The sequence below is a fragment of the Doryrhamphus excisus genome, chromosome 9 (genome assembly GCF_030265055.1).
Source record: "Doryrhamphus excisus isolate RoL2022-K1 chromosome 9, RoL_Dexc_1.0, whole genome shotgun sequence".
NCBI classification, from domain to species: Eukaryota; Metazoa; Chordata; class Actinopteri; order Syngnathiformes; family Syngnathidae; genus Doryrhamphus; species Doryrhamphus excisus.
In genome coordinates this window covers 16601805-16623203 of record NC_080474.1, presented here as the reverse complement: position 1 = coordinate 16623203, position 21399 = coordinate 16601805, and the positions used below count along the sequence as shown (strand labels likewise).

Here is a 21399-nt window from a genome sequence, read left to right as displayed (position 1 = left end):
CTCGCTATTTCTGCTCATTAGGGTCACTTTATGGGAGTACAAATGTCGACTCGTGCCCTGAACGGCTACAAGTATAAGTAATCATGCCAAAATGGGCATCATATTTTGTTCTGCAGCAGTGCAACACTTCCTGAAGAACCTGGCTTGCTTATTGTGGACAAATAAGAAAAGTAACTGTCCTATGTTGTGCTAATGGAGTCTAAAAGGTCATGTTCATATTTGGGCCCTAACGTGCAGCAGCAAAATAGCAACAACAAAGAGAAAAATGAGAGAAACAAGGTGAAAAGGGCTGCTCTATATCTGTCTGACTAGATCAGTTCAAAGCAGCAGGTACGGTACCCACCGTGACCAAGCGGAAAGTTGCCACTCAACACTAATTCAATTACAATCAGCACAACAAAGCTTAGCTAACAAAAAATCACTCCCTCTTTATCAGTGAAAGACTAGAGGGAAACGAGGAAGGGAATAAATAGTTGGCCGGCTACCAACTGACCACATTTTCTGGCCTGAGACCAGGCGTTCTGGAAGAGGCTCAGCTCATGGTCAAGTGTAACGTGCATTCTTTCATTTGCTCTGCAAAAAGTATTAAGACCTTGAATGTAGTATTAACAGATAAATCACACATTTCTAGAAGAAGCAATGTAAAAAAAACAACAACTATCAAGTAACACCATCTCGGTTACTTCCTGTACAAACCCGTGAGCATGATTCTGACATTAACTGTTAAGGGTAGGAATCTCAGGGTTCCTCACAATACTATATACCATTAATGACACATGTCTCACAGTAATATTATAATCTTTCGATACAACGATAGGGTGAAACACAAACAAAAAAAACATACCACAGCACCACATTATGCAGTAATGGTGCCTTAAGTAAAAATGTAACATATGTTCACATCATTATATTATAATGTGTTTCATTGGTCAAAATCAATTCAAATGTAACAGTATTGATTATAATGGAGAATGTGTTTGCAGGTTAGAGAAAAAACGCTACACTAAATATTACTGACATGAAAATCACCAGTGCAATGAAATGTTGGAAGATATGCATACACACAATATGGTTTATGTCATAAACCTGATTATACATAAGCGGTACACAACCTTTTTTGACCAACAGACTGCCTCAGATTCCCACAAATTTGGGGGTGTATAATGATCTAATGTGTCTTATTAATTATGGATTGTGTAAAAAAAAAAAATAAAAAAAATAATAATTCTCTCTAGACCTAAACTCTACTGAGCATCTCTAGGGCATCCTAAAAAGGAAGGCGGAGGAGCGCAAGGTCACTAACATTCACCATCTTCATGATGTGTTATGAAAGAGTGGAAGAGACTTCCGGAGATAAGCTCTAGTGAAGTCCAGGCCCAAGACCCAGTATTTATGAAGATGAATACCGTTGAATTATGAATCAATTAAATGCTTGAATGATATGAACTGAACAAACCTCTAGTTCCTCTTGTTGAATGTGACAGGGAAGTAGGTTGACTACTGCACTCGACCCCAATACTGCAAGGAGGGCACTTCTGTGATCAGCCACTTTGGCCTTCTGCCAAAGCACCACCTGGAAAAATATGAAACACGATCATTTTTGTGTAAAAATGTTTTTGGGACATTTAATTATTTCTTATAAAATCATACACTCTTCTGTCAGGCATGTGTCAACTATTTGATGTGCAGTTAACACATGAAAACAGATCGCTCCTGTAAACAGCTCATAAAGACACTGTGGAACATGACACATGCTCAACAGCTTAGGTTGATGTAAAGGACAGGGGCGAGTGAGAGCCGAATGTACAAAATGAGGGCATTGCTCTCCATTAACAACCTTGAAACCAATTTCTAAGAACGTCATACAGTTGTTGTGTGCCCCCAGCTTGACCCACATAGTCCGCAAACGTCTGCAAAACAATAACCACAGCTGAGTTCAGTAACTTACTCAAGCGACATAATCAGCTAAATTCGAGTTCACGGCCAGTAATATTAGCGTTAGGAGCACCTGACAGATATGATTAGCTGTGGTGAGAAAGTGAGAAGGAAATGTGGAGTTGCTAAATAGTTGTACAGTTGTAAAAGTGGTATAAAGACATGGCTATTGGCTATATAACTGTCGCGGTCATTGGCGTTTTGAACTGTTATTCTGGCACTTTTTTTAACCATACATGATTGAAGAGCATTAAAAAATATACAAATTCGACGAACCAACAAAGAAAGCCTTACTATAATATTTCACTTGTAGACAAGGGAGTACAGGGAATTTGATTATTGCTTTTTCCACTGGTGCAGAGCTAAATATGACTTTGAATGGATGACAATGTTACAATGTGTCTGTTTATATGACTGCATTCTCATTACCTACACTTAAATTAATGTACTACTTGCTGAATGAACATAAAAGGTAAATCTTCACGCAAGTCTTAATTACCTGCAAATTATTGTAAATTGCTTTTAGTTAGTTATCATTCTCTGCAAGGAGGCTATTTAGTGCCTGAATCCAAAGATTGCTGAGGACATCTAGTGGCTGTATTTTGGAATAATGAGTTTGTCATTGCTGTTTAGAAAATGGACACAATCTAGTTACCTCATATACTTTTTCATATATACAAAATATATTAAACATAACACTGTCCTTCAGAAAAATGCTGATGATTATAACGATGACAAACATTAAAGGAGTGTGTCAACCCACTACTACTGTATTTTCACTACATTACAAAAAGTAAAGAGGCAGACCTTATTATGGGTAAGTGTGAGTCTTAAGTCGGGCTTTATAATGGCGTAGGCCATCATCAGATCCTGGACTTTCTTCAGTTCATCCTTGCACCTTTTAGCAGATGAGTAGTACTGTCGCCTCACAGGAAGATTCTTAAAAAGTTTCAGTGCACAAACTGTAGTACCTGAAAGACACGAGGAGCAATGTCATGCAAGATAACTTCATAACCAATTCATTATGTTGTGGATGTTGGGGTAACATATTATTCAATTAATGCTCTCCACAAATTCACATTCATAAAAAAAATATGGTTGATTTTGGTTTCAGTTCACTTTTATAGTTTTTCTTTGCTAACTGCAAAATTATGCCTTGCCTTGGCCAATGTGAGTTGGCTTCTGAGAAATGATGTGCCCTTGGAAGTTAAGCATGTACTGGGTGCTGATGTGATCATCCTCAGTCTTTGTGGTGATGGTCACCTGGAGAGGAACAACAAAATAACAACCTTTGCCACGCTGCCTTGAAAACACATTTCAGCATCCCTCTGTCTACATCTGCTTTTCCCACTGATCACGGCTGCAAGTTGCAAGTGCTAGCATTTTGATAAAGAATGTTAGCAACACTTTTGAATGTGCGCTGCCTCTGTCAACAATCAAAAATGACCTTTATCTCTTTCATTCATCATGTACCATGCATTGCAAATTGATTTCTGCAAGTACTAAAACTCTCCTTGAAACACTTTTTTTTTTTAAATGTTGTTTGTGTCTGAAACCGATTAATAATTTCTTATGCGAAAACGTCTATTAGAGTACGTTTTTGTTTGGGGACCTCCTGGAACGGATTATTGATGCTCACCGCTCACAATTCACCTCACCTCTGCCACAGCACAAATGGACCCGAGTGCCTCTCCTCTGAAGCCATATGTCTCAAGGTGCTCTAGGTCTTCATGGCTCTGTATCTTGGATGTGAAATGTTTAACAGCCATCACGGCGGCATCTGCAGCTTTGATTCCATGGCCATTGTCACGTATCTCAATTCGGTCCAAGCCATAGTTGTCCTACAATAGAAAATAAAAGGGAAAGACATAGAAAATTTCAAATCTAGTAAGTCTAGTAATCTAGTAAGTAAGTGTCAGATGCACATATGAATACAGACTAATATTGAGAGTTAATGTGTGTTGTTGAAAGGCAGGATTGATTTATCTGAACTACTGTATCACTACCACATTTTTGCACAGAACATTGTTTGTTTCTTTCTGCTTTTTCCTAATAAACATTAAACATTCATGCATTGTTTATACAGTTTATCACTTTATCACTGACATTTAGACCTGTTTTCTTTTAATTGTGTTGGAGGATGAGGAATTTCAGTTGATATCCATATGAGCTCGTCTGTTTCAATTGGAATTGAAGAGCCCTGATCTACAGTATAACATTATCAAATGTCTGTAAGTCAACATGCCGTCAGGGTACTGTACCAGTTTTACGTCAATGGTTGAAGCCCCAGCATCAAGTGAATTCTCCAAGAGTTCTTTCACAACATTCGTCACAGAGGTGATGACCTGCGAGCTGGACAACAGCCGCACGGTGTCTGGAGGCAGCTGCTTCATAATGATGTACCCACTAAAAATGCATTTAAATGTCAAACTGGAGATTTATGACTTATAGTGAACATGAATGTATCAGTCGATATCTGGCTATGTACAATATTTTATATAATGTAAGTACAGTATGGAATACTGTAAGAAATTTCCAAACAAACTCTTTTTAGATGTAAAAACAGACTCACGCCACACTGCGGAAATGCCCTGATCATACCGCCTTCCACAATAAAGCGTTGATTGGCTGTATATATCACGTGGGTGGTATTGCCTACATTTTTCCTGAACTAGAACTACCAGACATGTCGTCAGAAAGATGACAAACCCAACCTCACTAAGTATTACAACCCACAACGCGTCACTTATCTAAACAATGTATTTATAATTTTGTCAAACAATGTCATGTACCCGTAGGCCCATTACAAACGCATAATGTTGGTTAATGTCATTATAGACTTTGCGAAAGAGCCTGAGCAGCTCAAATTCAGGGCTCTTTAACATGATTACACAGTACTTCCGCTCCGGTCAGGCTGCGCCCATAGACTGAACACATCAACAAGTGGGTCGACATTTCTCTTCGCAGTGTTACCGTGCTGTTTGTAAGTTTATGTTTTTGGGGTTCTATTTTTCCCATGTCACTCTTACCTCCACATATCTTAATCGAACGTATAGTATTTTACAAAAGATTCGGGAACCATCTGCTACAGTATGTTTCAAGGGAAGACTTTCCAGGCAGTGACAGCGACAGAACAAACTGATATACATTTGAATCTCGTTTACAATATTTTCCAGTTGCGTCAGTACTGAACATTTACAATGTTGCACACCAGTGATACCATTTGGATCTCCTATCTGTGGATATGAATGTTTAAGAGCATTTTAGTTTCATGTTACTATTGACTCCTGGGTAATTCTTGTCATGTTATACTGTGTTGACTACGTCATGTTGGTCCAGCATTTGCATCGACGCGGAACCTGTTTTAAACTACAGAATGGCAAAAACTGATCTGTTAATTGTGTCACTCATCTGTCCTATAAGGCCGATAATGTGGAACACATTTTTAGAATTGAAACGTTAGCTATTGGCTGAAAGTGTGCCAGGGAACAAAGTTCAACGAGATTGACTAATATATTCTCTAGTCGCCATTAGGCCTGCACAGGGTAAAGGTATAGTTCGGTAATTATTACTTAAAAACAACAACAACTAATTATTATGGGGTTCATTCCACTGTCACTAATTTGCAGTAGTTTGGACTCTTGCAATGCAAACAAAAAATATGTAAATTAAACTGAATCAACAACGGCTGCATACATATTACATTACATAAAGTAGTACTAATATGCATATTTGTTTGGGATACTTTTTGGTATAATTTTATTTCCAGAGGAAAATGATACTTAAGCTATGCAATGTGATGAAAAATGACTCACTGGATTGAAAAGCATGTGATGGGCATCTGATGGTCATAAATGAATGTGTGAAACCACACAAAAGTTTGATAATTAATAAACTTGTTTTCTGTGTGTGTGTGTTTTCAGCAACACTGCGCCCATGCACTTCAAAATCCACTAGAAAACATTGGATCCAAGTGACAATTTTTTAAAGACTAATTCATATATATATTTGATTTTGAATGATAAGACTTTATTTTGGAACAGATGAGAAGTTGTTCATATTCGGATTTACTAGATGATGAAACCACCAGATTCACTGGGCATAAACGAGGCTATTAATGTTGTCGATGATGTCACTTTACTTAAACCAGTGGTGTCAAAGTGCAGCCCAGACGATATTTGGTATCACAGCTGACTTGGGGCAAGAGGTGGGGTGCCCTGCTATATTCTTAAAGTGAAATTAATTACATTTTGTTCAGATGACTTGGCGTATATTGACTTACATGGAGTTGGTTAAGTGTCATCCTCCATTTTTTCTGTATGCAGCCCTTGACATGAGTCTGGATACGTACTTCACTATATACTCTACTTCCTGGAGTACTTGACACAGGCTCAGAAACCTCAGCCGTGTAGAGCCCACCAGTACTGCACATACACTATTCTATAATAAATATAGAATAAACTAAAAGTATTTTTTTTGTTCACAGGACAGAATGAATGTGGGTGTGGCACACAGTGAGGTGAACCCAAACACTCGGGTCATGAACAGTCGAGGGATCTGGCTCACGTATACACTCGGTGTTGGAATACTTCACATTGTGCTCTTGAGCATACCGTTCTTCAGTGTGCCAGTAGTGTGGACCCTCACGAATGTCATCCACAACTTTGTAAGTATCCAATATGCATATTGCCTTGCTTCTCACTTTGCTGAAAACTTAATCATTGGCCCTTTCAGGATGTAACAGCATCTGTTCGATTATATTTTGAAATAGCACAAAGACAGATCAAGCCAGCTCCATGCTGCATGCACTTGTACGGAGCACAGACAATCCCATTATAATAGTTTATGAGCGAGGGCGAACAGGTATCTCCAAATCTTTAAAAAAAAAAGGTATTGTCAGGGGATAGAAGGAGACCAATGCACAATAAAAGGAAATTGGTTAGGATGTTCAGGAACCAACCAGGCTCAAACCTGCCATTAACTAGAAACTACTAGTACACCACAGTGGGACTGTCTTTGACGAAAGATGTTCATAGTCAAATTTGTTTCATACGATTTTGTCTATTTTGACTAATAGCGCCCTACAAATAAACAGATCTCATTTGCGACTTTTTCCACCTTAAAGAAAAAGGCTTAAACACTCAGATTAACACATAAACATAGGAGGTATGCAACCTTTATTTATTTAGTGACACAGTCTGTGACAGCCGGCTAGCTCAATAATGTTGGCCGGTAATCCGCTGTTTAGTCATTCATTTTCTACCGCTCATCCTCATGAGTGTCGTGGGGGGAGGGGTGCTGGAGCCTATCCCAGCTGTCTTCAGGCGAGAGGTGGGGTACACCCTGGACTGGTCACCAGCTGAGTTCAATTCCACCCTCGGCCATCTCTGTGTGGAGTTTGCATGTTCTCCCCGTGCATGTGTGGGTTTTCTCCGGGTACTCCGGTTTCTTCCCACATTCCAAAAACATGCCCTGTGATTGCTGACCAGTCCAGGGTGTACCCCACCCCTCGCCCGAAGACAGCTGGGATAGACTCCAGCACCCTGCGACCCTCGTGAGGATAAGCAGTAGAAAATGAATGAATGAATAATTTGCATTGTGAGTCTGCTTGTGTCAGGCTCTAGCCACAGTGATTGGATACTAACTGAGTTACTATCTTCAGGGAATGTACGTGTTTATGCATGCGGTGAAAGGGACGCCCTTTGAGACCCCTGACCAAGGGAAGGCCAGACTTCTTACACACTGGGAACAGCTCGATTACGGCATGCAGTTCACATCTTCTAGAAAATTCTTCACCATTTCCCCAATCATTTTGTAAGTACTTTTCATCTATTTATGAAACATGTATCTTAGCCCTTATACAGGGTCAAATCACATTGAGTGTGACGATAAAATACTCTCTGGGAACAAGCCGTCATCATTGGGGTTGGATTTACATATTATCTGATATTGGTGTTTGAAACTTTGAAAAGGTGGTAGTGCTAAATGGTGCAGGCCCGTACTGCTACAAGGAACGTTTTTGTTTTTACAGATTTTTGTAACCAGAAAATTGCGTGCAATTGTGCACTGCGCAAGTCACATCTCACAGTACCACATATAGTCTGCTGTTCAAGTCAATAAAATTGGAGCAGAAATTGATCACAGTGCTAGACTACTGGTACAACATTGTTTGTTAGCACCCCCTTTTTTTAAATGTTTGTGTCAATTTCCACAACAGAAGCTAATATCCCGTTTTTAAGGCTTGTGCAGCGATTGTGTTTGAAACTGACAAATCTTAAGTAAGTTTGATCAGAGTAGGTAGGATTGCAAGGTTTAAAGTGTATTTCTGTGAACAACTTAGTTTTTCTGCTTAAATTTGGTATGTGTGGTTTATATTCAGGTGTGCTCAATAGTCTGTAATTTTAAGATCAATTCCTCAGTGTGTGTGACCTTTCCCTTTTTCTGTCTCCACAGATATTTTTTGGCAAGTTTCTACACAAAATATGACACAACACACTTCTTCATAAACACGACCTCACTTTTAAGCGTGCTGATCCCCAAGCTACCACAACTGCATGGAGTTAGAGTCTTTGGGATTAACAAATACTAAGTCTGGTTCAAGATAAACTCAGTATATTGTCTTCTGTTCAACATGCGTGTGTAATATGCTGTGCAAATAATTACATTGTCATTGAAATCATTGAGTTAAATACATTTTCAAATGGAAACGTTTGAAGACCGGCTGCAACGCGCAATTTTAACTTGAGTTATTATGTGTTTCGGTGTGGGCTCACCTGGGCTGGCCCAGGTATCAGGAAGGTTTTTTTTTTTTTTTAATTATCTGTAGCCTTTTGATTAACCTCTGCTTATTTTGTAAGTTATAAATATGTGAACATGGAGTTTCAAGGCGGTAAACTTACAAAATTGTCCATGAATATGAATGTTTGTTTTTCTTGATCTGACTTGAATTCACTTGGTGACACTAATTGTAATGACATTTGTGTGTAGCCATGGCAATACCCCAAATGTACTTATGTACTTTTCAAAAATATTTACTTCGAGTGAGAGCTGTGTCTCTTTATTGGTACACTGATTTCATAAAGGGTCTCAAATTGTAACAACGGAAATATTCACAGACATCATGACATTATTAGTAGCTGTTGACTGTTTGTAATGTTTACCAACAAACTGATAACTAATGAAATCAGAAGCAGTGGCAAGCACGTATTCAAGTGTACAAATATTTCACATTTTATTTTAGGGGTTTGGTAAATAAATAAGCTTGTCATATTTTCTTGCCTCCAATGTTTATTATTGATTAAAGTGAAGGAAACTAAAATTGCATTGAGTACAAGTAAAAATTTGAATAAAACAAATGCTTTTAGCAAGAAAGATTAAGTGTATTAATGACATGTACTATTTCCATGTTTTAGCGGGAGCTGAGCTGGACCCCAGGCCTTGAGTTTGACACCCATTTTGTAAGTTAGTATTTGTTTGCACACAGTAGTTTTTAACCCAAAATGTGTTCCTACCACAGGGGTGGGAAATTATTTTAACTTACTGGCCACACAAACACTCCTGATAACAAATATTTTCCACTGTTAGATCTCAAGGCTCTAAGTTGATCTTCAAATGCAAAAAGAAGTGGGAGTGAAACCAGGAAAAATGCAAACAAGTATTAAAGTGAAATAAGTTGTTCATCAGCTGATCAAGTTTTAAAACTATAGCTTATAAAATTTTAAATGAAATGGTCAGAAAAGTACTAAAGTAGCTGCGGCATTCTTGTTAAATCACCTGAAAAACTGGTTTGGGCACGCTTGATGCCAGTTTTTCCAAGAGGTGAGTAGGAATGTTGCTCCATATCGTAGTCTTCACAGCGACCATCGTTCCAGTGAAGGAAAAAGCAGCCACAGGCTTAGCACATGGCTACATTATAGACAGGAATGAAAATACAGTGACTGTATGAAACGTGTATTTCAGATAAATGAGTGCATGGTTTTGCTGTATGTGTGCCATCAACAAAGATGTCTTGTGTCGCTCACTGGGACATTATGTGGACCTGTACGTTTCCACTGTTATCATCCATTAAGTTGGTGTGCAAGGATGATGATGCTACATTGTCTTTATCACATCTGTGAGCTGGAGATAAATCTCTCTCCTGTAAAAGCTACATTTGATGTGATGTATTCCCCGAGATTACCATAATGACTTGTAGAATCTCGCTTCAGAAACTACAGTAATTTTGTTCAGGATTTGTGGTAATTTCAACATATAATTACTCATCATATTGCTGGCTACATCTTCAGTGTTTAAAAAAATAATACAACTGATTAAAAGGCAAACAAAACAGGTCTGATATGGCCTGCAAACCATAGTAAACCCAGCCTGTCTGAGAATAATCACCATTTAAGTACAATTATTTTAAAATGAAGGCCCACATAAGGTCTAAAATAAATAAGTTTCAAAAAGACAAACTGTTGAGATCCTGACACTGCTTGCCTAATACACCTTTGTAGACCTCAAAGTGATGGTTCAAATCTTTCTGTGTGTGGATTTTAAATTTACTTCCAAGGGCTCCGTCTGAAAAGGCCGTGCCGTAGAACACACGACCTATCCGTGAGTGGACCAGCGCCATAACACACATTACACAAGGCTCTCGGGTCACGTAAAGGTCATATCCAGTGCATATGTACGGCTGCTGCGTAGTCCCCTCTGTATAAAGGCAGGAGGGTGAGACTGGTGTTGAAACGGGACCAGACGATGTAGAACTGCAAGCAGGGTACTCGTCAAAGGAGTAGCAGCCACCACCTTGCATGTGGGCCACAATGTCAATGCATACCATAACTGCGTGATGAAGCGGGTGTTTACGTCTACAGTCATGGCCGACTGCAATGATTGTTTCCGTGAGCGGATTGACCACGACTGCTCCCACGGCCTCCATTCCCAAAACTTTTCCCTTTTTGGCAGCGGCCACAGCATGGGTCATGTACGATTGCATCTTGGCTTTCTGAGCACTGCTGAAGAAGTCTCCTCTCATGGCATCGGTCAGGTGTTTGTCTTCATGGAAAGAGGTGGGCCAGTGTTTGCTCGCCAGCTCGAACTGGGGTCTTGTCAAAGGAGGACGGGCAGGAACCTTGACTATGAAAGGCTCACCCAGTCCGTCATGTCCAACTCCACCTGATGGCAGCAGAGACACGATGCTGACTGAGGTCATGTTTGGTGCTTCACTGACGAGACATAAGAGGACCTCCAAAGGGTGAGGGCAGCCCTCCTCTTTCCTCACCCGGACCCTCTTCACATGCTGAAGTCCTTTCAAGGGGTAGATGCTATTCAACTCTTTGACGAGTCGAGATGTCTCTCTCTTGTTGACAATAGGTGCAGCAAATGCATCAATCAGCTCTATGACTTGTGTTTGCTCATCTGACAGAACTGGATGTGCAATCCAAGAGTCCGTGTCACTCACAGTCCCTTTCCATCGCTTTGTCTCTGGCTCCATTGTCCTGTGAAATTATTTCAAACCAAATTAAAACAGAATAGTTACTTTGTTTACACAGCAGCTGTAGTGACTAGGAAATAAATCATACTCCTGTTGTATGTGTGGTCCATCTATGGCTTAACCGATTACTCCATGAATTGAAACAAGCAGCTTCAGATTAATCAAGAAAATGATCATGATTGGATTTTAGTGTAGGTTTATTGTTTTACTGAAGCGACTTGAAAAAACATTTATTTTCTACCGCTTATCCTGACGAGCGTCGCGGGGGGGCTGGAGGCTATCCCAGCATTTAATTTTTTGTAATTATTTAACATTATTTTAACATAATATTCAAGCGGAAACCTGGTGTTTGTGCACTTATCTTCTCTCTGTGTCAGTTCAAATCTTCTATTTCTGAATGGAGGCCAAAAATCGGATAAATCAAAAAAATAATTGAGCGATTAATCATCGGTTACAATAATAATTAGCTGTAGTCCTAATTAAAAAAGTGTTGTTTTTTTTAAATCAAAGTTGTGCAAATGTCAGGCTGATTATATTAAGTCATTATGTCAAAAATACTGTATATTTTTTTATGTGTACAATGTCTGCTATTATTGCCATGAAAACCAAGCCAAAAGGGGAGTAAACAGGAACTTGAGATCAAATGTTCGCCTATTTGCTTCAATCAATCACACTGTTATATAAATCTAAGACAGTGAGTCTCGTTGAGCTTTTATTAGACAATGGATTCCCTTCAATAGAGTGAACAATTTGTTTCTGACAAGTACTGTAAAATGTCAGTCAAGAGAACGTTTTAAGTTGCTTTGGTAACATTCAAATACAGCCTCCTGCATATTTTCCTGTATTGTTGGCAGAGGTAACATATGCTAGCGCTTTATTTTTAAGGATATTGGGTTCCAAATGCCGAGGTATCTGCTATGTTAGCACAGAGAAAGCAAACATTCAAATTAAAAAATGTTGATCCACTGACTTGAGATTTTAATATTGACATTATCACCTAATCAACAATTTTCTATTGTTTAATGGAATAACTGTGTCAACGTGGGGAACTTCTGTCTTCATCTTCTTCCTAGAATAAGCTTTGTCTTCAATACTTTGGGAACATATCGAATGGTTAAGGATATTCTGGTTCCTCTGGTCAGCATCTCTCCTGGCTTGGCTCCAGCGGCTGTTAGGTTAAGCACCTTGTCTGTCAGAGTGTCCTGCTCGCTGGCCTGAATGCCATGGAGAAAGTTCTGGTACATGTCATCCTGGAGTATCAAAAGGCTACGTGGCTTCAAGAGCAGTGAGAAAAGATACCGATTCTCCTCTGCCAGTATGGCGTTGCCTTCCAGCTGATGGATGGGTTTGTAGAAATCCAGTAGGGTGTGAGAGCCAAGATTGATAGTGGTGACTGTCGGGTGGTACAGGGGACCATCTTCATGTGGCATAATCCCTTCTCCCCGTTTGTACTCATTCACCAACACATGGTTGGCTGTTTTCCCATTGAATGCACCATAACAAGAAACTTTCTCACAATATCCATAAAGCCAGGAAGGGATCCTTTCCTCCAACATGCCTTTGGGATGTGGCAAACCTCCCCAGTTCTGAAGCCTTCTGCCAGACAACTGGGTCCATTTAGGTATAGGTGACTTATAGATCTGCTGCAGGAGGTAAGACTCCTCGTCTTCAGATATGAAATTTGGGATGTAATACACTGTAGATGGAGCACCATGTACAACAAATTGCTTCAATTCCTCCGAAACACAAGCTGGATGTTCCATGTCTCCTTAAGAAAAATTACATGAAATGCTCGTTAAATAGAGTAAATAGGACAACTCCTGTATCCAATATGTCGAATGATTTCGATTTACCAACGCGACACGTAAAACGAATTCAAGTGCTAATAAAAACGCAACGTAACCACCTTTTAGTGACCCTATCACCGTACTGTGTAACATAAAGAAGAGCCGTACTTGTCAGCTAAGTACAGGTTTTACACATTTTTACAGTTTCATTTTGCCTTCTCGTCGAGTTGGTTGTTTGGAGTGCCTCAACAGGAAGCACAAGCTACACATCACCACGTTGTAATCATATGGCGCTCAAAATACGACAATAATATATGATATAGTGCCCGAATAAACACATAAATATACTTTACCTCGTTTGACAGCAATACCTTTCACGACTTATAGTGTGGTCAACAACATCAGCCAACTTAACTGGCTCTATAGCGGAAATGCTACGGCAACTCGACTGGGACAATTACTGTTCTAGCGGAAGTGACGTCAGTTATGCGACCCCATGGAACCGGTGATCCGACCAGAAAATATAATAATCAACGATGAGTTCCACCTGTGTGTCACACTGATAAATAAATATTGTAATGTCTGCACAGACGATATTGAAATAGCGAGGAAATGCAGATTTATTGCAAATACTCGTCTGCTGTCGGCCGTAATACGCCAAAGCACATCCGTAAAACAACAGTGGCTTTTCTCAACGAACGCCAAGCCGCGCATCACGCTTGGTGCGTTTACGGCCACCCAAAAACTGAATTACACTACACTATCCACAGCCAGTGAACCTCTCCTACAAGATAGCTGGTAAATATACTACGAAGGACTACAATAATAACAACATAAATAACATTATATGTAGTATATGTAAGTATATTGTCATTAAAAAAGCTCACTGTGTGCTCCGGTGCAGTAGGTGGCTGTATGCAATTTACATGGTAGCTTACCGGTTGAAAAAATGGAGACGAAAAAGGAGATACAGACACAGAAGAACTTTCGCAATTGAATTGTAGCAACGAAGAAGTAATTTATCATTTCTTTTTGATAATCTTTGAATTGAGATTATGCCTTTCTCGGTTCCTTGCCAATTTAAACTAATCTTTGGCTACTATTAACGTCTGTTAGCATGTTCTCTTCGAAAACAACAACTATACACAGGCTACTACAATTGAATCAGTCAAGTAGATGCCTTGTATCGGCGAGGAGCTGCCCACGACTGGTTTTGGGCATTGAGACAAGTTGTGATGACACAGGGGCGGCTGTTGTCGATGAGACTGGGACTGTACTGGGGGAGTCTCTACACTCACAGAAAGAGGTGCATCTGAGGTGAGAATACTTCTTCAAAGTCATTGCTGTCCTCTGTGATTTAGTTTTGACCTTGGTGCGCTTTTCCCAATAGGGCAGGGGGTATCATTCCCACTGTGGCACAAAAGCTCCATAGGGAACACATTGAGCATGTAGTCAAGGAGGCTTTGGAGAGGAGCGGTGTGAACCCAAGCCAGCTGTCAGCTGTGGCCACCACAGTGAAGCCAGGTATGGCACTGAGCTTGGGCATTGGTCTCGAGTTCAGTCGGAGGTTTGTGAGGCAGAACAACAAGCCCTTCATCCCCATCCACCACATGGAAGCCCATGCCCTCACTGTCCGGATGTTAGAGCCCGTTTCTTTCCCATTCCTGGTATTACTTATTTCTGGTGGCCATTCCCTTCTTGCTGTAGCTCGCGGAGTAGACGACTTCCTTCTTCTGGGTCACACTCTGGATGAAGCTCCCGGTGATTCGCTAGATAAAGTACGGCCATTAACAATTATGTTCTAATAATGATATAAAGCTAATATTTTGTCTTTGTTGATTAACAGGTAGCAAGACGTTTGTCACTTATAAGACACCCACAGTGCTCCACACTGAGTGGAGGACAAGCACTAGAACTCCTGGCTAAAGATGGTGACAGGACAAAGTTTTCTTTCAAGACTCCTATGGGACAAAGTTATGATTGTTGCTTTTCTTTTGCTGGCCTTCGAAATCAAATTAACATGACGATAATGAAAAAAGAAGCAGAGGAAGGTATGAGGACACATGAGCTCCTTCATGACAACAGAACTGAATTTTTCTTTATATGATAATGTAATAATCTAGTCCAAACTCATACAATTTATACTGATGTAATATAGATGATATTTGGAATTATTGCTGCACTGTTAGCTCAACAATGTCCACAGTAGATAAACCAGATACAATTGATACATGATACAAGAGAGATGATTGGTTTGTCAACACTTATCTGGCAGGGTTGATTGGCCTAACCACTGGCATTGCATATATATTTTTGTTCCCTTTGTGTACAGGTATTGAACGTGGAAGTCTGCTGTCATGCGTGAATGATATCGCAGCTGCGACACAGCACACAGTTGCCTGTCATCTTGCAAAACGCACGCATCGGGCCATCTTGTTTTGTAAGGCCAATGGACTGCTGCCGTCACTCAGTCCTACATTGGTAGGTGTATCACCCGTTCTTCAAAAATTCTAAATCTATTCTTGATCAAAATCCAACAAATGTGTTGTCTCTAACACCTCAATGGTGAGTGGTATGGGATGCGAAGAAAATTTCAGTTTGTGTTTTCAGTAGTTAACATTAACAGTTAGCATAAATATACAGTGGAACTTTTTAATGTCCCCAAAGATGTGTTTTACGTTTTTGTGGAGTAGATGAGGAGCATGACGATAGAAAAAGAATATAGGCCAAAGGTTAAAAATAAACAAAAAAAAAACAGATTGTGCTATTTTTTTACTAGGTACTGTCTGGAGGAGTTGCAAGCAATCAGTACATTCGCAAGGTACTGCGCATCATCACTGATGCAACGGGCCTTTGTCTGCTGTCCCCTCCTGCCAAATACTGCACTGACAACGGAGTGATGATTGCTTGGTGCGTAACAAGTAGACTGTATTCTTTTTGCCATAGAAATAGCTTTCACTAGACTACATGAGACACACCTTTTCTGGGTATGTTTAATCAGGAATGGTGTTGAGCGACTCAGGGAAGGAAGCGGGGTACTCCCTCCGAATGCAGAGATAAGCTATGAGCCCAAGTAAGCAATGTGAAGCGAGTACTATTTCAATATATGTTGTGATGTCAAACTAAACTGTGCTTAAATATTACATTGCAGGGCACAACTGGGTGTTGACCTCACAGCAGCCGTGAAGGCAGCAGCTATTAAGTTACCACCGGTCAGGATGAAAATGTAAACATTGTCAGAATCAATGGTGTATGATACACTGTGTATGTATTTTGTGCATATAACTGTATACAGGAAAATTACAGAGATTTGATGTTTTTATGATGTTGGTTTAATGCATTGTTGTTCTCTGTAATGGCATATTGTCTGATATCTTTCAATATAAATACTGGATATCCTGCACAGGGTCGCACGTGCAGATCTTAGATGAGAGGTAGGGTTGCCAGTTAGTCACAGACCACGTAAGAGATAGCCATTCACACATTCTCATTCACACCATCGATGGGAACCGGCTGCAAAGAAGTCAGTGTGAGTGAAAATATACTGTAACATGTACAAAAAGTGTTCAGACAAAACACTGTTGACATCCGTCAGTCTCGGGGGACTACGGTAGTTGCACCTTGGATTAGTCTGTGGTAAAGGTTGCAAACCCTACTGTGACTGTACAGTCCAATCCTGGTAGTGTATTTCAGTGTATTTCAACATACTGAGAAATAGCAACTACTATAGAAACTACAGCTCATCATGCTGATAAATGTTAAACTCCTTTGCACTGATAAAGCCATCTTTGTCACTGTCACTCTTGCGGAATATGTCATTCAAGATCTTCTCATAGAAGGGGTCATCTCGTGGCTTCCCATCTTTTTCAAATGAAAGTTTCAAGTAATCTTTTACCTGCAAACAATTAAACAACATGACAATTAATTATAGTTGAACAGCCATCATCTTACACACATTGTAAATGTTAAGTTATTTTTCTAAATACATCTCTTATATTGTGAATATTTATATATTGTTGTGACCAGTGAGTCTTTCTAGGAAAACACAGCTAATGTGTAATTTTTGTATAGTGTAAAATCTACATGGAATAATAACAATGGTTGATTGGCCAATATACAATTTCTTTTTTTACATACAAGCCAGCCATTAATTTTGTCATGCTTAATTGTTACCTCTGCTTTTGTGAGACTGCGGTCTTTATCAATGTCTATGTTTCCAAAAGCCTCCATGCTGCGTGGTCCCCTGGACACGGAGAAAACCTCCACTTCAAATACGACAGTAGCGTTTGGTGGCACGGGGCCTAGTTCAGTCAGATACAAAAAGCAAAACATCATTTATTGAGTATGTTTATCACTCAATATCAGAAAGGGAAGCAAAGCTGTCGGAAAAAATGCACATTCATCAAAATAAATTTCTCAATGACAGCAAAACTACAGTAAATGAATCTCCTTCAAAATAGCAATATTGGAGCTTTCCATAATAGGATTGCCGTCATCGTGTTTAAAAAAGGTGACGCTGTTGCAATGCCAGTGAGAAAGGGTGAATGCTGTAGCAAAACATTAAAGCGTTCCCATAATGCACTTTGTTTAAGCAAACCATTTCATTGGAGAACAAGCAGCCCAGAAAATGGTGGATGGCACTGCAATGTTGCTTCTGTACACCAGAGGAAGCCAGAAGACCCTGAGCCGATAGGGAGGCTGATGTCATTGCAGCACCCCAATGTTGAGCGTTGCTCATATGTAATGCATTACGGAGAAAACTTTATAAGATTTTTTTTGTAATTTCAATCTCATATTGGTACATGTTCCTATATTTATGAGGTATACCTTCAGAGTGTTAAGTTGCTGTGTGATGAGTTCAGTGTTACGAAAATGTTCTTAGTAAGATGACACCGTGAGTTAGACTTTTGTTATAATGTTGTCATATATAATGACCTCCTGTGTTTTACTTTGGGTTGACAAGCTTGTTGTGAGTGCACTGGTAGCTTGGCCCCTGCCAAAGAAAGAATAACCATTTCCTCACTGACTTGCAAACAGCACAATATAAATACTTAGTAGTAGTTCTGAAGTGAAGGTGATGTCACAAGATGAGAATTTAGCCATAAATTAGCAACACCACTGTATAAACCGCAAAAAAAGTACACCGGAATTCAAGGTAGTAATTTATAGAGGTGTAGTACTAACAGATTAAGGTAAACTTCAATTTTGATATAACCTAATGTTGTGTCCTCACTCTCTGCTGTTTACCTTTGCCGTTCACTCCAAAGGCCAGGGCAGGAGGAACTGTTATCTTCCTTTTCTCCCCTGGACACATATCCATCATTCCAATGTCAAGGCCCTTGATAACTTGCCCGACACCCAGTACAAACCACTGTGGGTGACCAGCTTTGTCAGATCGGCTGAAACAGAATAGAAAATAGTTAGTTGTATGAACTTTTGTACTTTGGATACTGCTTCATCTTGCTTTCCCCTTCAATTTGGTATTCAATTAATATGTAGACTTACGCCACAGCCATTGTGAGTAAACAAAAAAAGTGAATCTCAAATTCAACCCATTCAAACAGAAGGATGGAACCATCAAATCGGAATAAAAGAAATGTAGAATGATGATTACTTACCGATTTATCTGTGCTTATGTGAAACTGACGGAGGTGTTTCGGAAATGCTTATAAAGTTACATTAGGGAACATCACGTGACTACACTTGCGATGTTCCATATGTCTGAAAAGGAGTAGGAAGAAGAAGAGCTCATTTCATCCTCCCCCTTCTCCATTTGTCAGTATTTACTTATCATTCATTCAGATTGTGTGGTTAACATGTTGATACACGCTCACAATGAATGATGCCTTTACATTTTGTCATTAAACGTTGGTTCACTTCATTAAACCAGGTTTGAAAAGTGTGTCTACTACTCAGGTTCATGGATTCAGATTGCTCAGAAAGGGAGGCAAAGCTGTCAGATAACATGCACATTCAGCAAAATGGCTTTTCCAAATGACAGAGAAACTACAGTAAATAAAGCATCTTCTGCATGCTAGCATTCCATAACAGGATTTCCCCCATCACGTCTAAAAAGGTGAAGCTGTTAGTGCAACGCAAGTGAGAAAGGACGAAAACCTCTTTGCATGCTTAGTCATTCCATGGGGAGACGAGAAGTTAACACTGTAGGAGATGTGATGCCCTCTCAGCTCAACGGCTGTAATGTAAAACAGAAGACAAAAACAGTAAAACAAAAACAGCCATGCAATACAGTTGAGAATTGGAAAACCAACATACCAGACGTGTTTATACAGTGTTTTAACAACAACCACAGTTAAAAAAGCAGTGATCCCATAGCCTGCACATACAGTAAGAATTGAGCAATGTGGTTTAAACAAAGAACAACAGGAGTGTGAAGGTGACTATAGGGGTGTTATTTCCTGTCCACGGGACTCTGATGATGGTCAAAACTGTATTTTGAAATTTTCTATGCTCTAACTACTAAAATATCCCAGTTAGTAATGCTGAATCCTAATTTAAATCACTTATAACAGTTGGGTCTAGAACCAATTCACCGTGCTAAATGAGGGACGATTGTTTATTGTCTAATATGTTGAAACACGGTAGTTAAAATGGAAGTCACTGGGATTTTTTTTCTTGTCTTGCCGGGACCTCAACAGGCCAGAAATTTGCAATTTAAAAAAACCCCATCGAAATCAGTTTTGTTCCTAATCTTGGTAACTCCAAATTGTCCATAGGTATGAATGTGAGTGTGAATGGTTGTTTGTCTATATGTGCCCTGTGATTGGCTGGCCACCAGTCCAGGGTGTACCCCGCCTCTTGCCAGAAGATATCTGGGATAGGCTCCTGCATGCCCACGACCCTTATGAGGATAAGCGGTACAGAAAATGGATGCATGGGTATTTAAAGGGTTAAAATAATTGTTTAAAAAACTCACGTTTATTGTGAGATTTGAGCAAAAAGTACAAAAAATATGCTTATTTTATGTTCAGAAAGAGAGTTAGCAATTAAGTCAGGTTAATAAAGTTCCTCAAAGCACTACAATTGTCTTCCAACTAACCTGCAATAGAACTGGGAACCATCTTTGGCGAGGAAGCCATCGTAGTGAACGTTCATCAGATCTCCTTTTTTGCTTTTTTTCTCGCATTGCTCTGGTTGGAGCACAACTTCGATCTTGACCTCATCGTCCAGTTCTGCTGCCCAAACACACACAAAACTCAGCTGAGAAGACACAAAGAGACAAAGTGTGTAGGTCACAAACTTCCACATCTTTCTGCTGCTGCAGTCGTGGCAACTTGAGGTGGGCAAGTCGATCCAACTCTGGATATTGTCGATCGTTATATGACCGATACTAACGTAATGAGAGCCATATTTTTAACTTCTCTGTGTATCTGTGCTACTAAAGTAGCTGCATTAGTTTGGTTATTTTGAACTATTGACAATCGTATGTAATAAATTTGTATTATAATATATTACAATATTTGTTTGTATTGTTTGTATTTCACATTGTTAAGTTCTCAAAGAAATATGTTGATATCATGAGTTTTTGGTGGTTCTAATCATGGTCAACAAATAAAAAAAAATCAATAATAATAATAAAAATCATCCAGACAATGAAAAATATCAAAGTAAAACGTATTGTTATCGGCCTACTGCATTCGGTTAGTATCAGATTGATAGCAACATTTGTGGTATCGCACACTTCAAGTTTCCTGATGACGTTTGAACACTGGAGAACTTTGACGCTTAGCCCTGAGTTTAAACTGACAGGTATTATTAATTCATGGGCGCTGTAGGAAAACACTAAACATCAACAATAATCTGTTATATTAATGTTAGCTTAGCTTATTTAGCTTATCTGCCCTTGTTTGGTATTTATGACACTACGGGTGTTCTGATGGACATAACTGAAACACATCTTTCATCCTGTAAAAGGAAAAGTAGGGCAGAATTTTATTTTTGTCTAATAGCCGGGCATCCATTTTTTTCCCAGTGACTCGGGGCAATTGTGATAGTTTTCATTTTGTGAAAAAGGCTATTACCAATATCCAAACTACACTTTTTAAAACGTAAAACATATATAAGAACACCATCAATGGGAATTTTCATTCTGCTACATTATTCTCATTATTATATACTTTTTTCTAACACACGTACAAACATACAACATTCACACACATTTTACTATCACGTAAGTAATCC

The 21399-nt window shown here is 39.4% G+C and overlaps 6 protein-coding genes across 21 annotated transcripts in view; 2 read left to right on the top strand and 4 right to left on the bottom strand.

Annotated features, from left to right (window-relative positions):
• The window catches only part of pms1 (PMS1 homolog 1, mismatch repair system component), a 28852-nt gene extending 24299 nt beyond the window's left edge, over positions 1-4553 (bottom strand). For 7 of the 8 annotated variants that reach the window (XR_009131603.1, XR_009131602.1, XR_009131605.1 and 4 more), the window contains exons 1-5: positions 4197-4531; positions 3594-3776; positions 3096-3198; positions 2743-2906; positions 1457-1573 (exon numbers count right to left, since the gene is read on the bottom strand). Coding sequence is in view for 1 of the 8 variants with exons in the window: in XM_058081419.1 (XP_057937402.1) it covers positions 1457-1573; positions 2743-2906; positions 3096-3198; positions 3594-3776; positions 4197-4328 (699 nt within the window). In the remaining 7 variants the exon portion in view is untranslated. Of the gene's footprint in view, positions 1-1456; positions 1574-2742; positions 2907-3095; positions 3199-3593; positions 3777-4196 lie in introns of all 8 variants that reach the window. The other variant, XR_009131604.1, reaches the window with a different exon arrangement.
• A 289-nt stretch (positions 4554-4842) lies between these two features.
• On the top strand, positions 4843-9204 carry ormdl1 (ORMDL sphingolipid biosynthesis regulator 1). The gene is made up of 4 exons (XM_058081256.1): positions 4843-4918; positions 6422-6601; positions 7598-7749; positions 8389-9204. The coding sequence occupies exons 2-4, from the start codon at positions 6428-6430 to the stop codon at positions 8522-8524; spliced, it is 462 nt and encodes a 153-aa protein (XP_057937239.1). The 5' UTR covers positions 4843-4918; positions 6422-6427; the 3' UTR covers positions 8525-9204.
• adat3 (adenosine deaminase tRNA specific 3) lies at positions 7534-13686 on the bottom strand. Its single transcript, XM_058081246.1, has 2 exons — positions 13551-13686; positions 7534-11414 (listed from the first exon to the last, which is right to left on the bottom strand). The coding sequence occupies exon 2, from the start codon at positions 11408-11410 to the stop codon at positions 10376-10378; it is 1035 nt and encodes a 344-aa protein (XP_057937229.1). The 5' UTR covers positions 11411-11414; positions 13551-13686; the 3' UTR covers positions 7534-10375.
• Positions 11445-13683, bottom strand: alkbh6 (alkB homolog 6). Of its 2 annotated transcripts, none has more exons than XM_058081248.1 (2): positions 13551-13681; positions 11445-13175 (listed from the first exon to the last, which is right to left on the bottom strand). In XM_058081248.1, exon 2 carries the CDS (start codon positions 13171-13173, stop codon positions 12469-12471), a length of 705 nt encoding a protein of 234 aa, XP_057937231.1. In that variant the 5' UTR covers positions 13174-13175; positions 13551-13681; the 3' UTR covers positions 11445-12468. The 2 variants fall into 2 exon arrangements, with proteins under 2 accessions (XP_057937231.1, XP_057937230.1); XM_058081247.1 differs by having other exon boundaries at positions 11448-13178; positions 13551-13683.
• Positions 13685-16506, top strand: osgepl1 (O-sialoglycoprotein endopeptidase-like 1). 4 transcript variants are annotated; one of them, XM_058081243.1, is made up of 9 exons: positions 13685-13995; positions 14314-14514; positions 14588-14721; positions 14905-14975; positions 15044-15248; positions 15530-15678; positions 15977-16107; positions 16199-16270; positions 16349-16506. In XM_058081243.1, exons 1-9 carry the CDS (start codon positions 13694-13696, stop codon positions 16425-16427), a joined length of 1344 nt encoding a protein of 447 aa, XP_057937226.1. In that variant the 5' UTR covers positions 13685-13693; the 3' UTR covers positions 16428-16506. The 4 variants fall into 4 exon arrangements, with proteins under 4 accessions (XP_057937226.1, XP_057937225.1, XP_057937227.1 ...); XM_058081245.1 differs by adding an exon at positions 14102-14211 and having other exon boundaries at positions 13952-13995; positions 14588-14975; XM_058081242.1 differs by having other exon boundaries at positions 14588-14975.
• On the bottom strand, positions 16414-20884 carry fkbp7 (FKBP prolyl isomerase 7). 5 transcript variants are annotated; one of them, XM_058081252.1, is made up of 6 exons: positions 20459-20874; positions 20258-20393; positions 19315-19393; positions 18445-18596; positions 17371-17498; positions 16423-17092 (listed from the first exon to the last, which is right to left on the bottom strand). In XM_058081252.1, exons 2-6 carry the CDS (start codon positions 20295-20297, stop codon positions 16931-16933), a joined length of 561 nt encoding a protein of 186 aa, XP_057937235.1. In that variant the 5' UTR covers positions 20298-20393; positions 20459-20874; the 3' UTR covers positions 16423-16930. The 5 variants fall into 5 exon arrangements, with proteins under 5 accessions (XP_057937237.1, XP_057937235.1, XP_057937234.1 ...); XM_058081251.1 differs by having other exon boundaries at positions 20258-20390; XM_058081253.1 differs by having other exon boundaries at positions 20258-20390; positions 20465-20874.
• Between the last annotated feature and the right edge of the window lie 515 nt (positions 20885-21399).

Bases quoted from the DNA above. Each gene is read 5' to 3' on its own strand.
- alkbh6 (XM_058081247.1), bottom strand. From the start codon at position 13,173: ATGGAACATCCAGCTTGTGTTTCGGAGGAATTGAAGCAATTTGTTGTA.
- fkbp7 (XM_058081254.1), bottom strand. From the start codon at position 20,466: ATGTGGAAGTTTGTGACCTACACACTTTGTCTCTTTGTGTCTTCTCAG. The intron at 18,597-20,257 runs GTTAGTTGGAAG...ATTCTGTTTCAG, and splicing joins GGTTCCCAGTTCTATTGCAG to CCGATCTGACAAAGCTGGTC. The intron at 17,093-17,370 runs GTAACAATTAAG...AATTGTTTGCAG, and splicing joins GCAGTCTCACAAAAGCAGAG to GTAAAAGATTACTTGAAACT.
- osgepl1 (XM_058081242.1), top strand. From the start codon at position 13,694: ATGGAACCGGTGATCCGACCAGAAAATATAATAATCAACGATGAGTTC. The intron at 13,996-14,313 runs GTAAATATACTA...AACGTCTGTTAG, and splicing joins CCTCTCCTACAAGATAGCTG to CATGTTCTCTTCGAAAACAA. The intron at 16,108-16,198 runs GTGCGTAACAAG...ATGTTTAATCAG, and splicing joins AACGGAGTGATGATTGCTTG to GAATGGTGTTGAGCGACTCA.
- adat3 (XM_058081246.1), bottom strand. From the start codon at position 11,410: ATGGAGCCAGAGACAAAGCGATGGAAAGGGACTGTGAGTGACACGGAC.
- ormdl1 (XM_058081256.1), top strand. From the start codon at position 6,428: ATGAATGTGGGTGTGGCACACAGTGAGGTGAACCCAAACACTCGGGTC. The intron at 6,602-7,597 runs GTAAGTATCCAA...TACTATCTTCAG, and splicing joins CGAATGTCATCCACAACTTT to GGAATGTACGTGTTTATGCA. The intron at 7,750-8,388 runs GTAAGTACTTTT...CTGTCTCCACAG, and splicing joins ACCATTTCCCCAATCATTTT to ATATTTTTTGGCAAGTTTCT.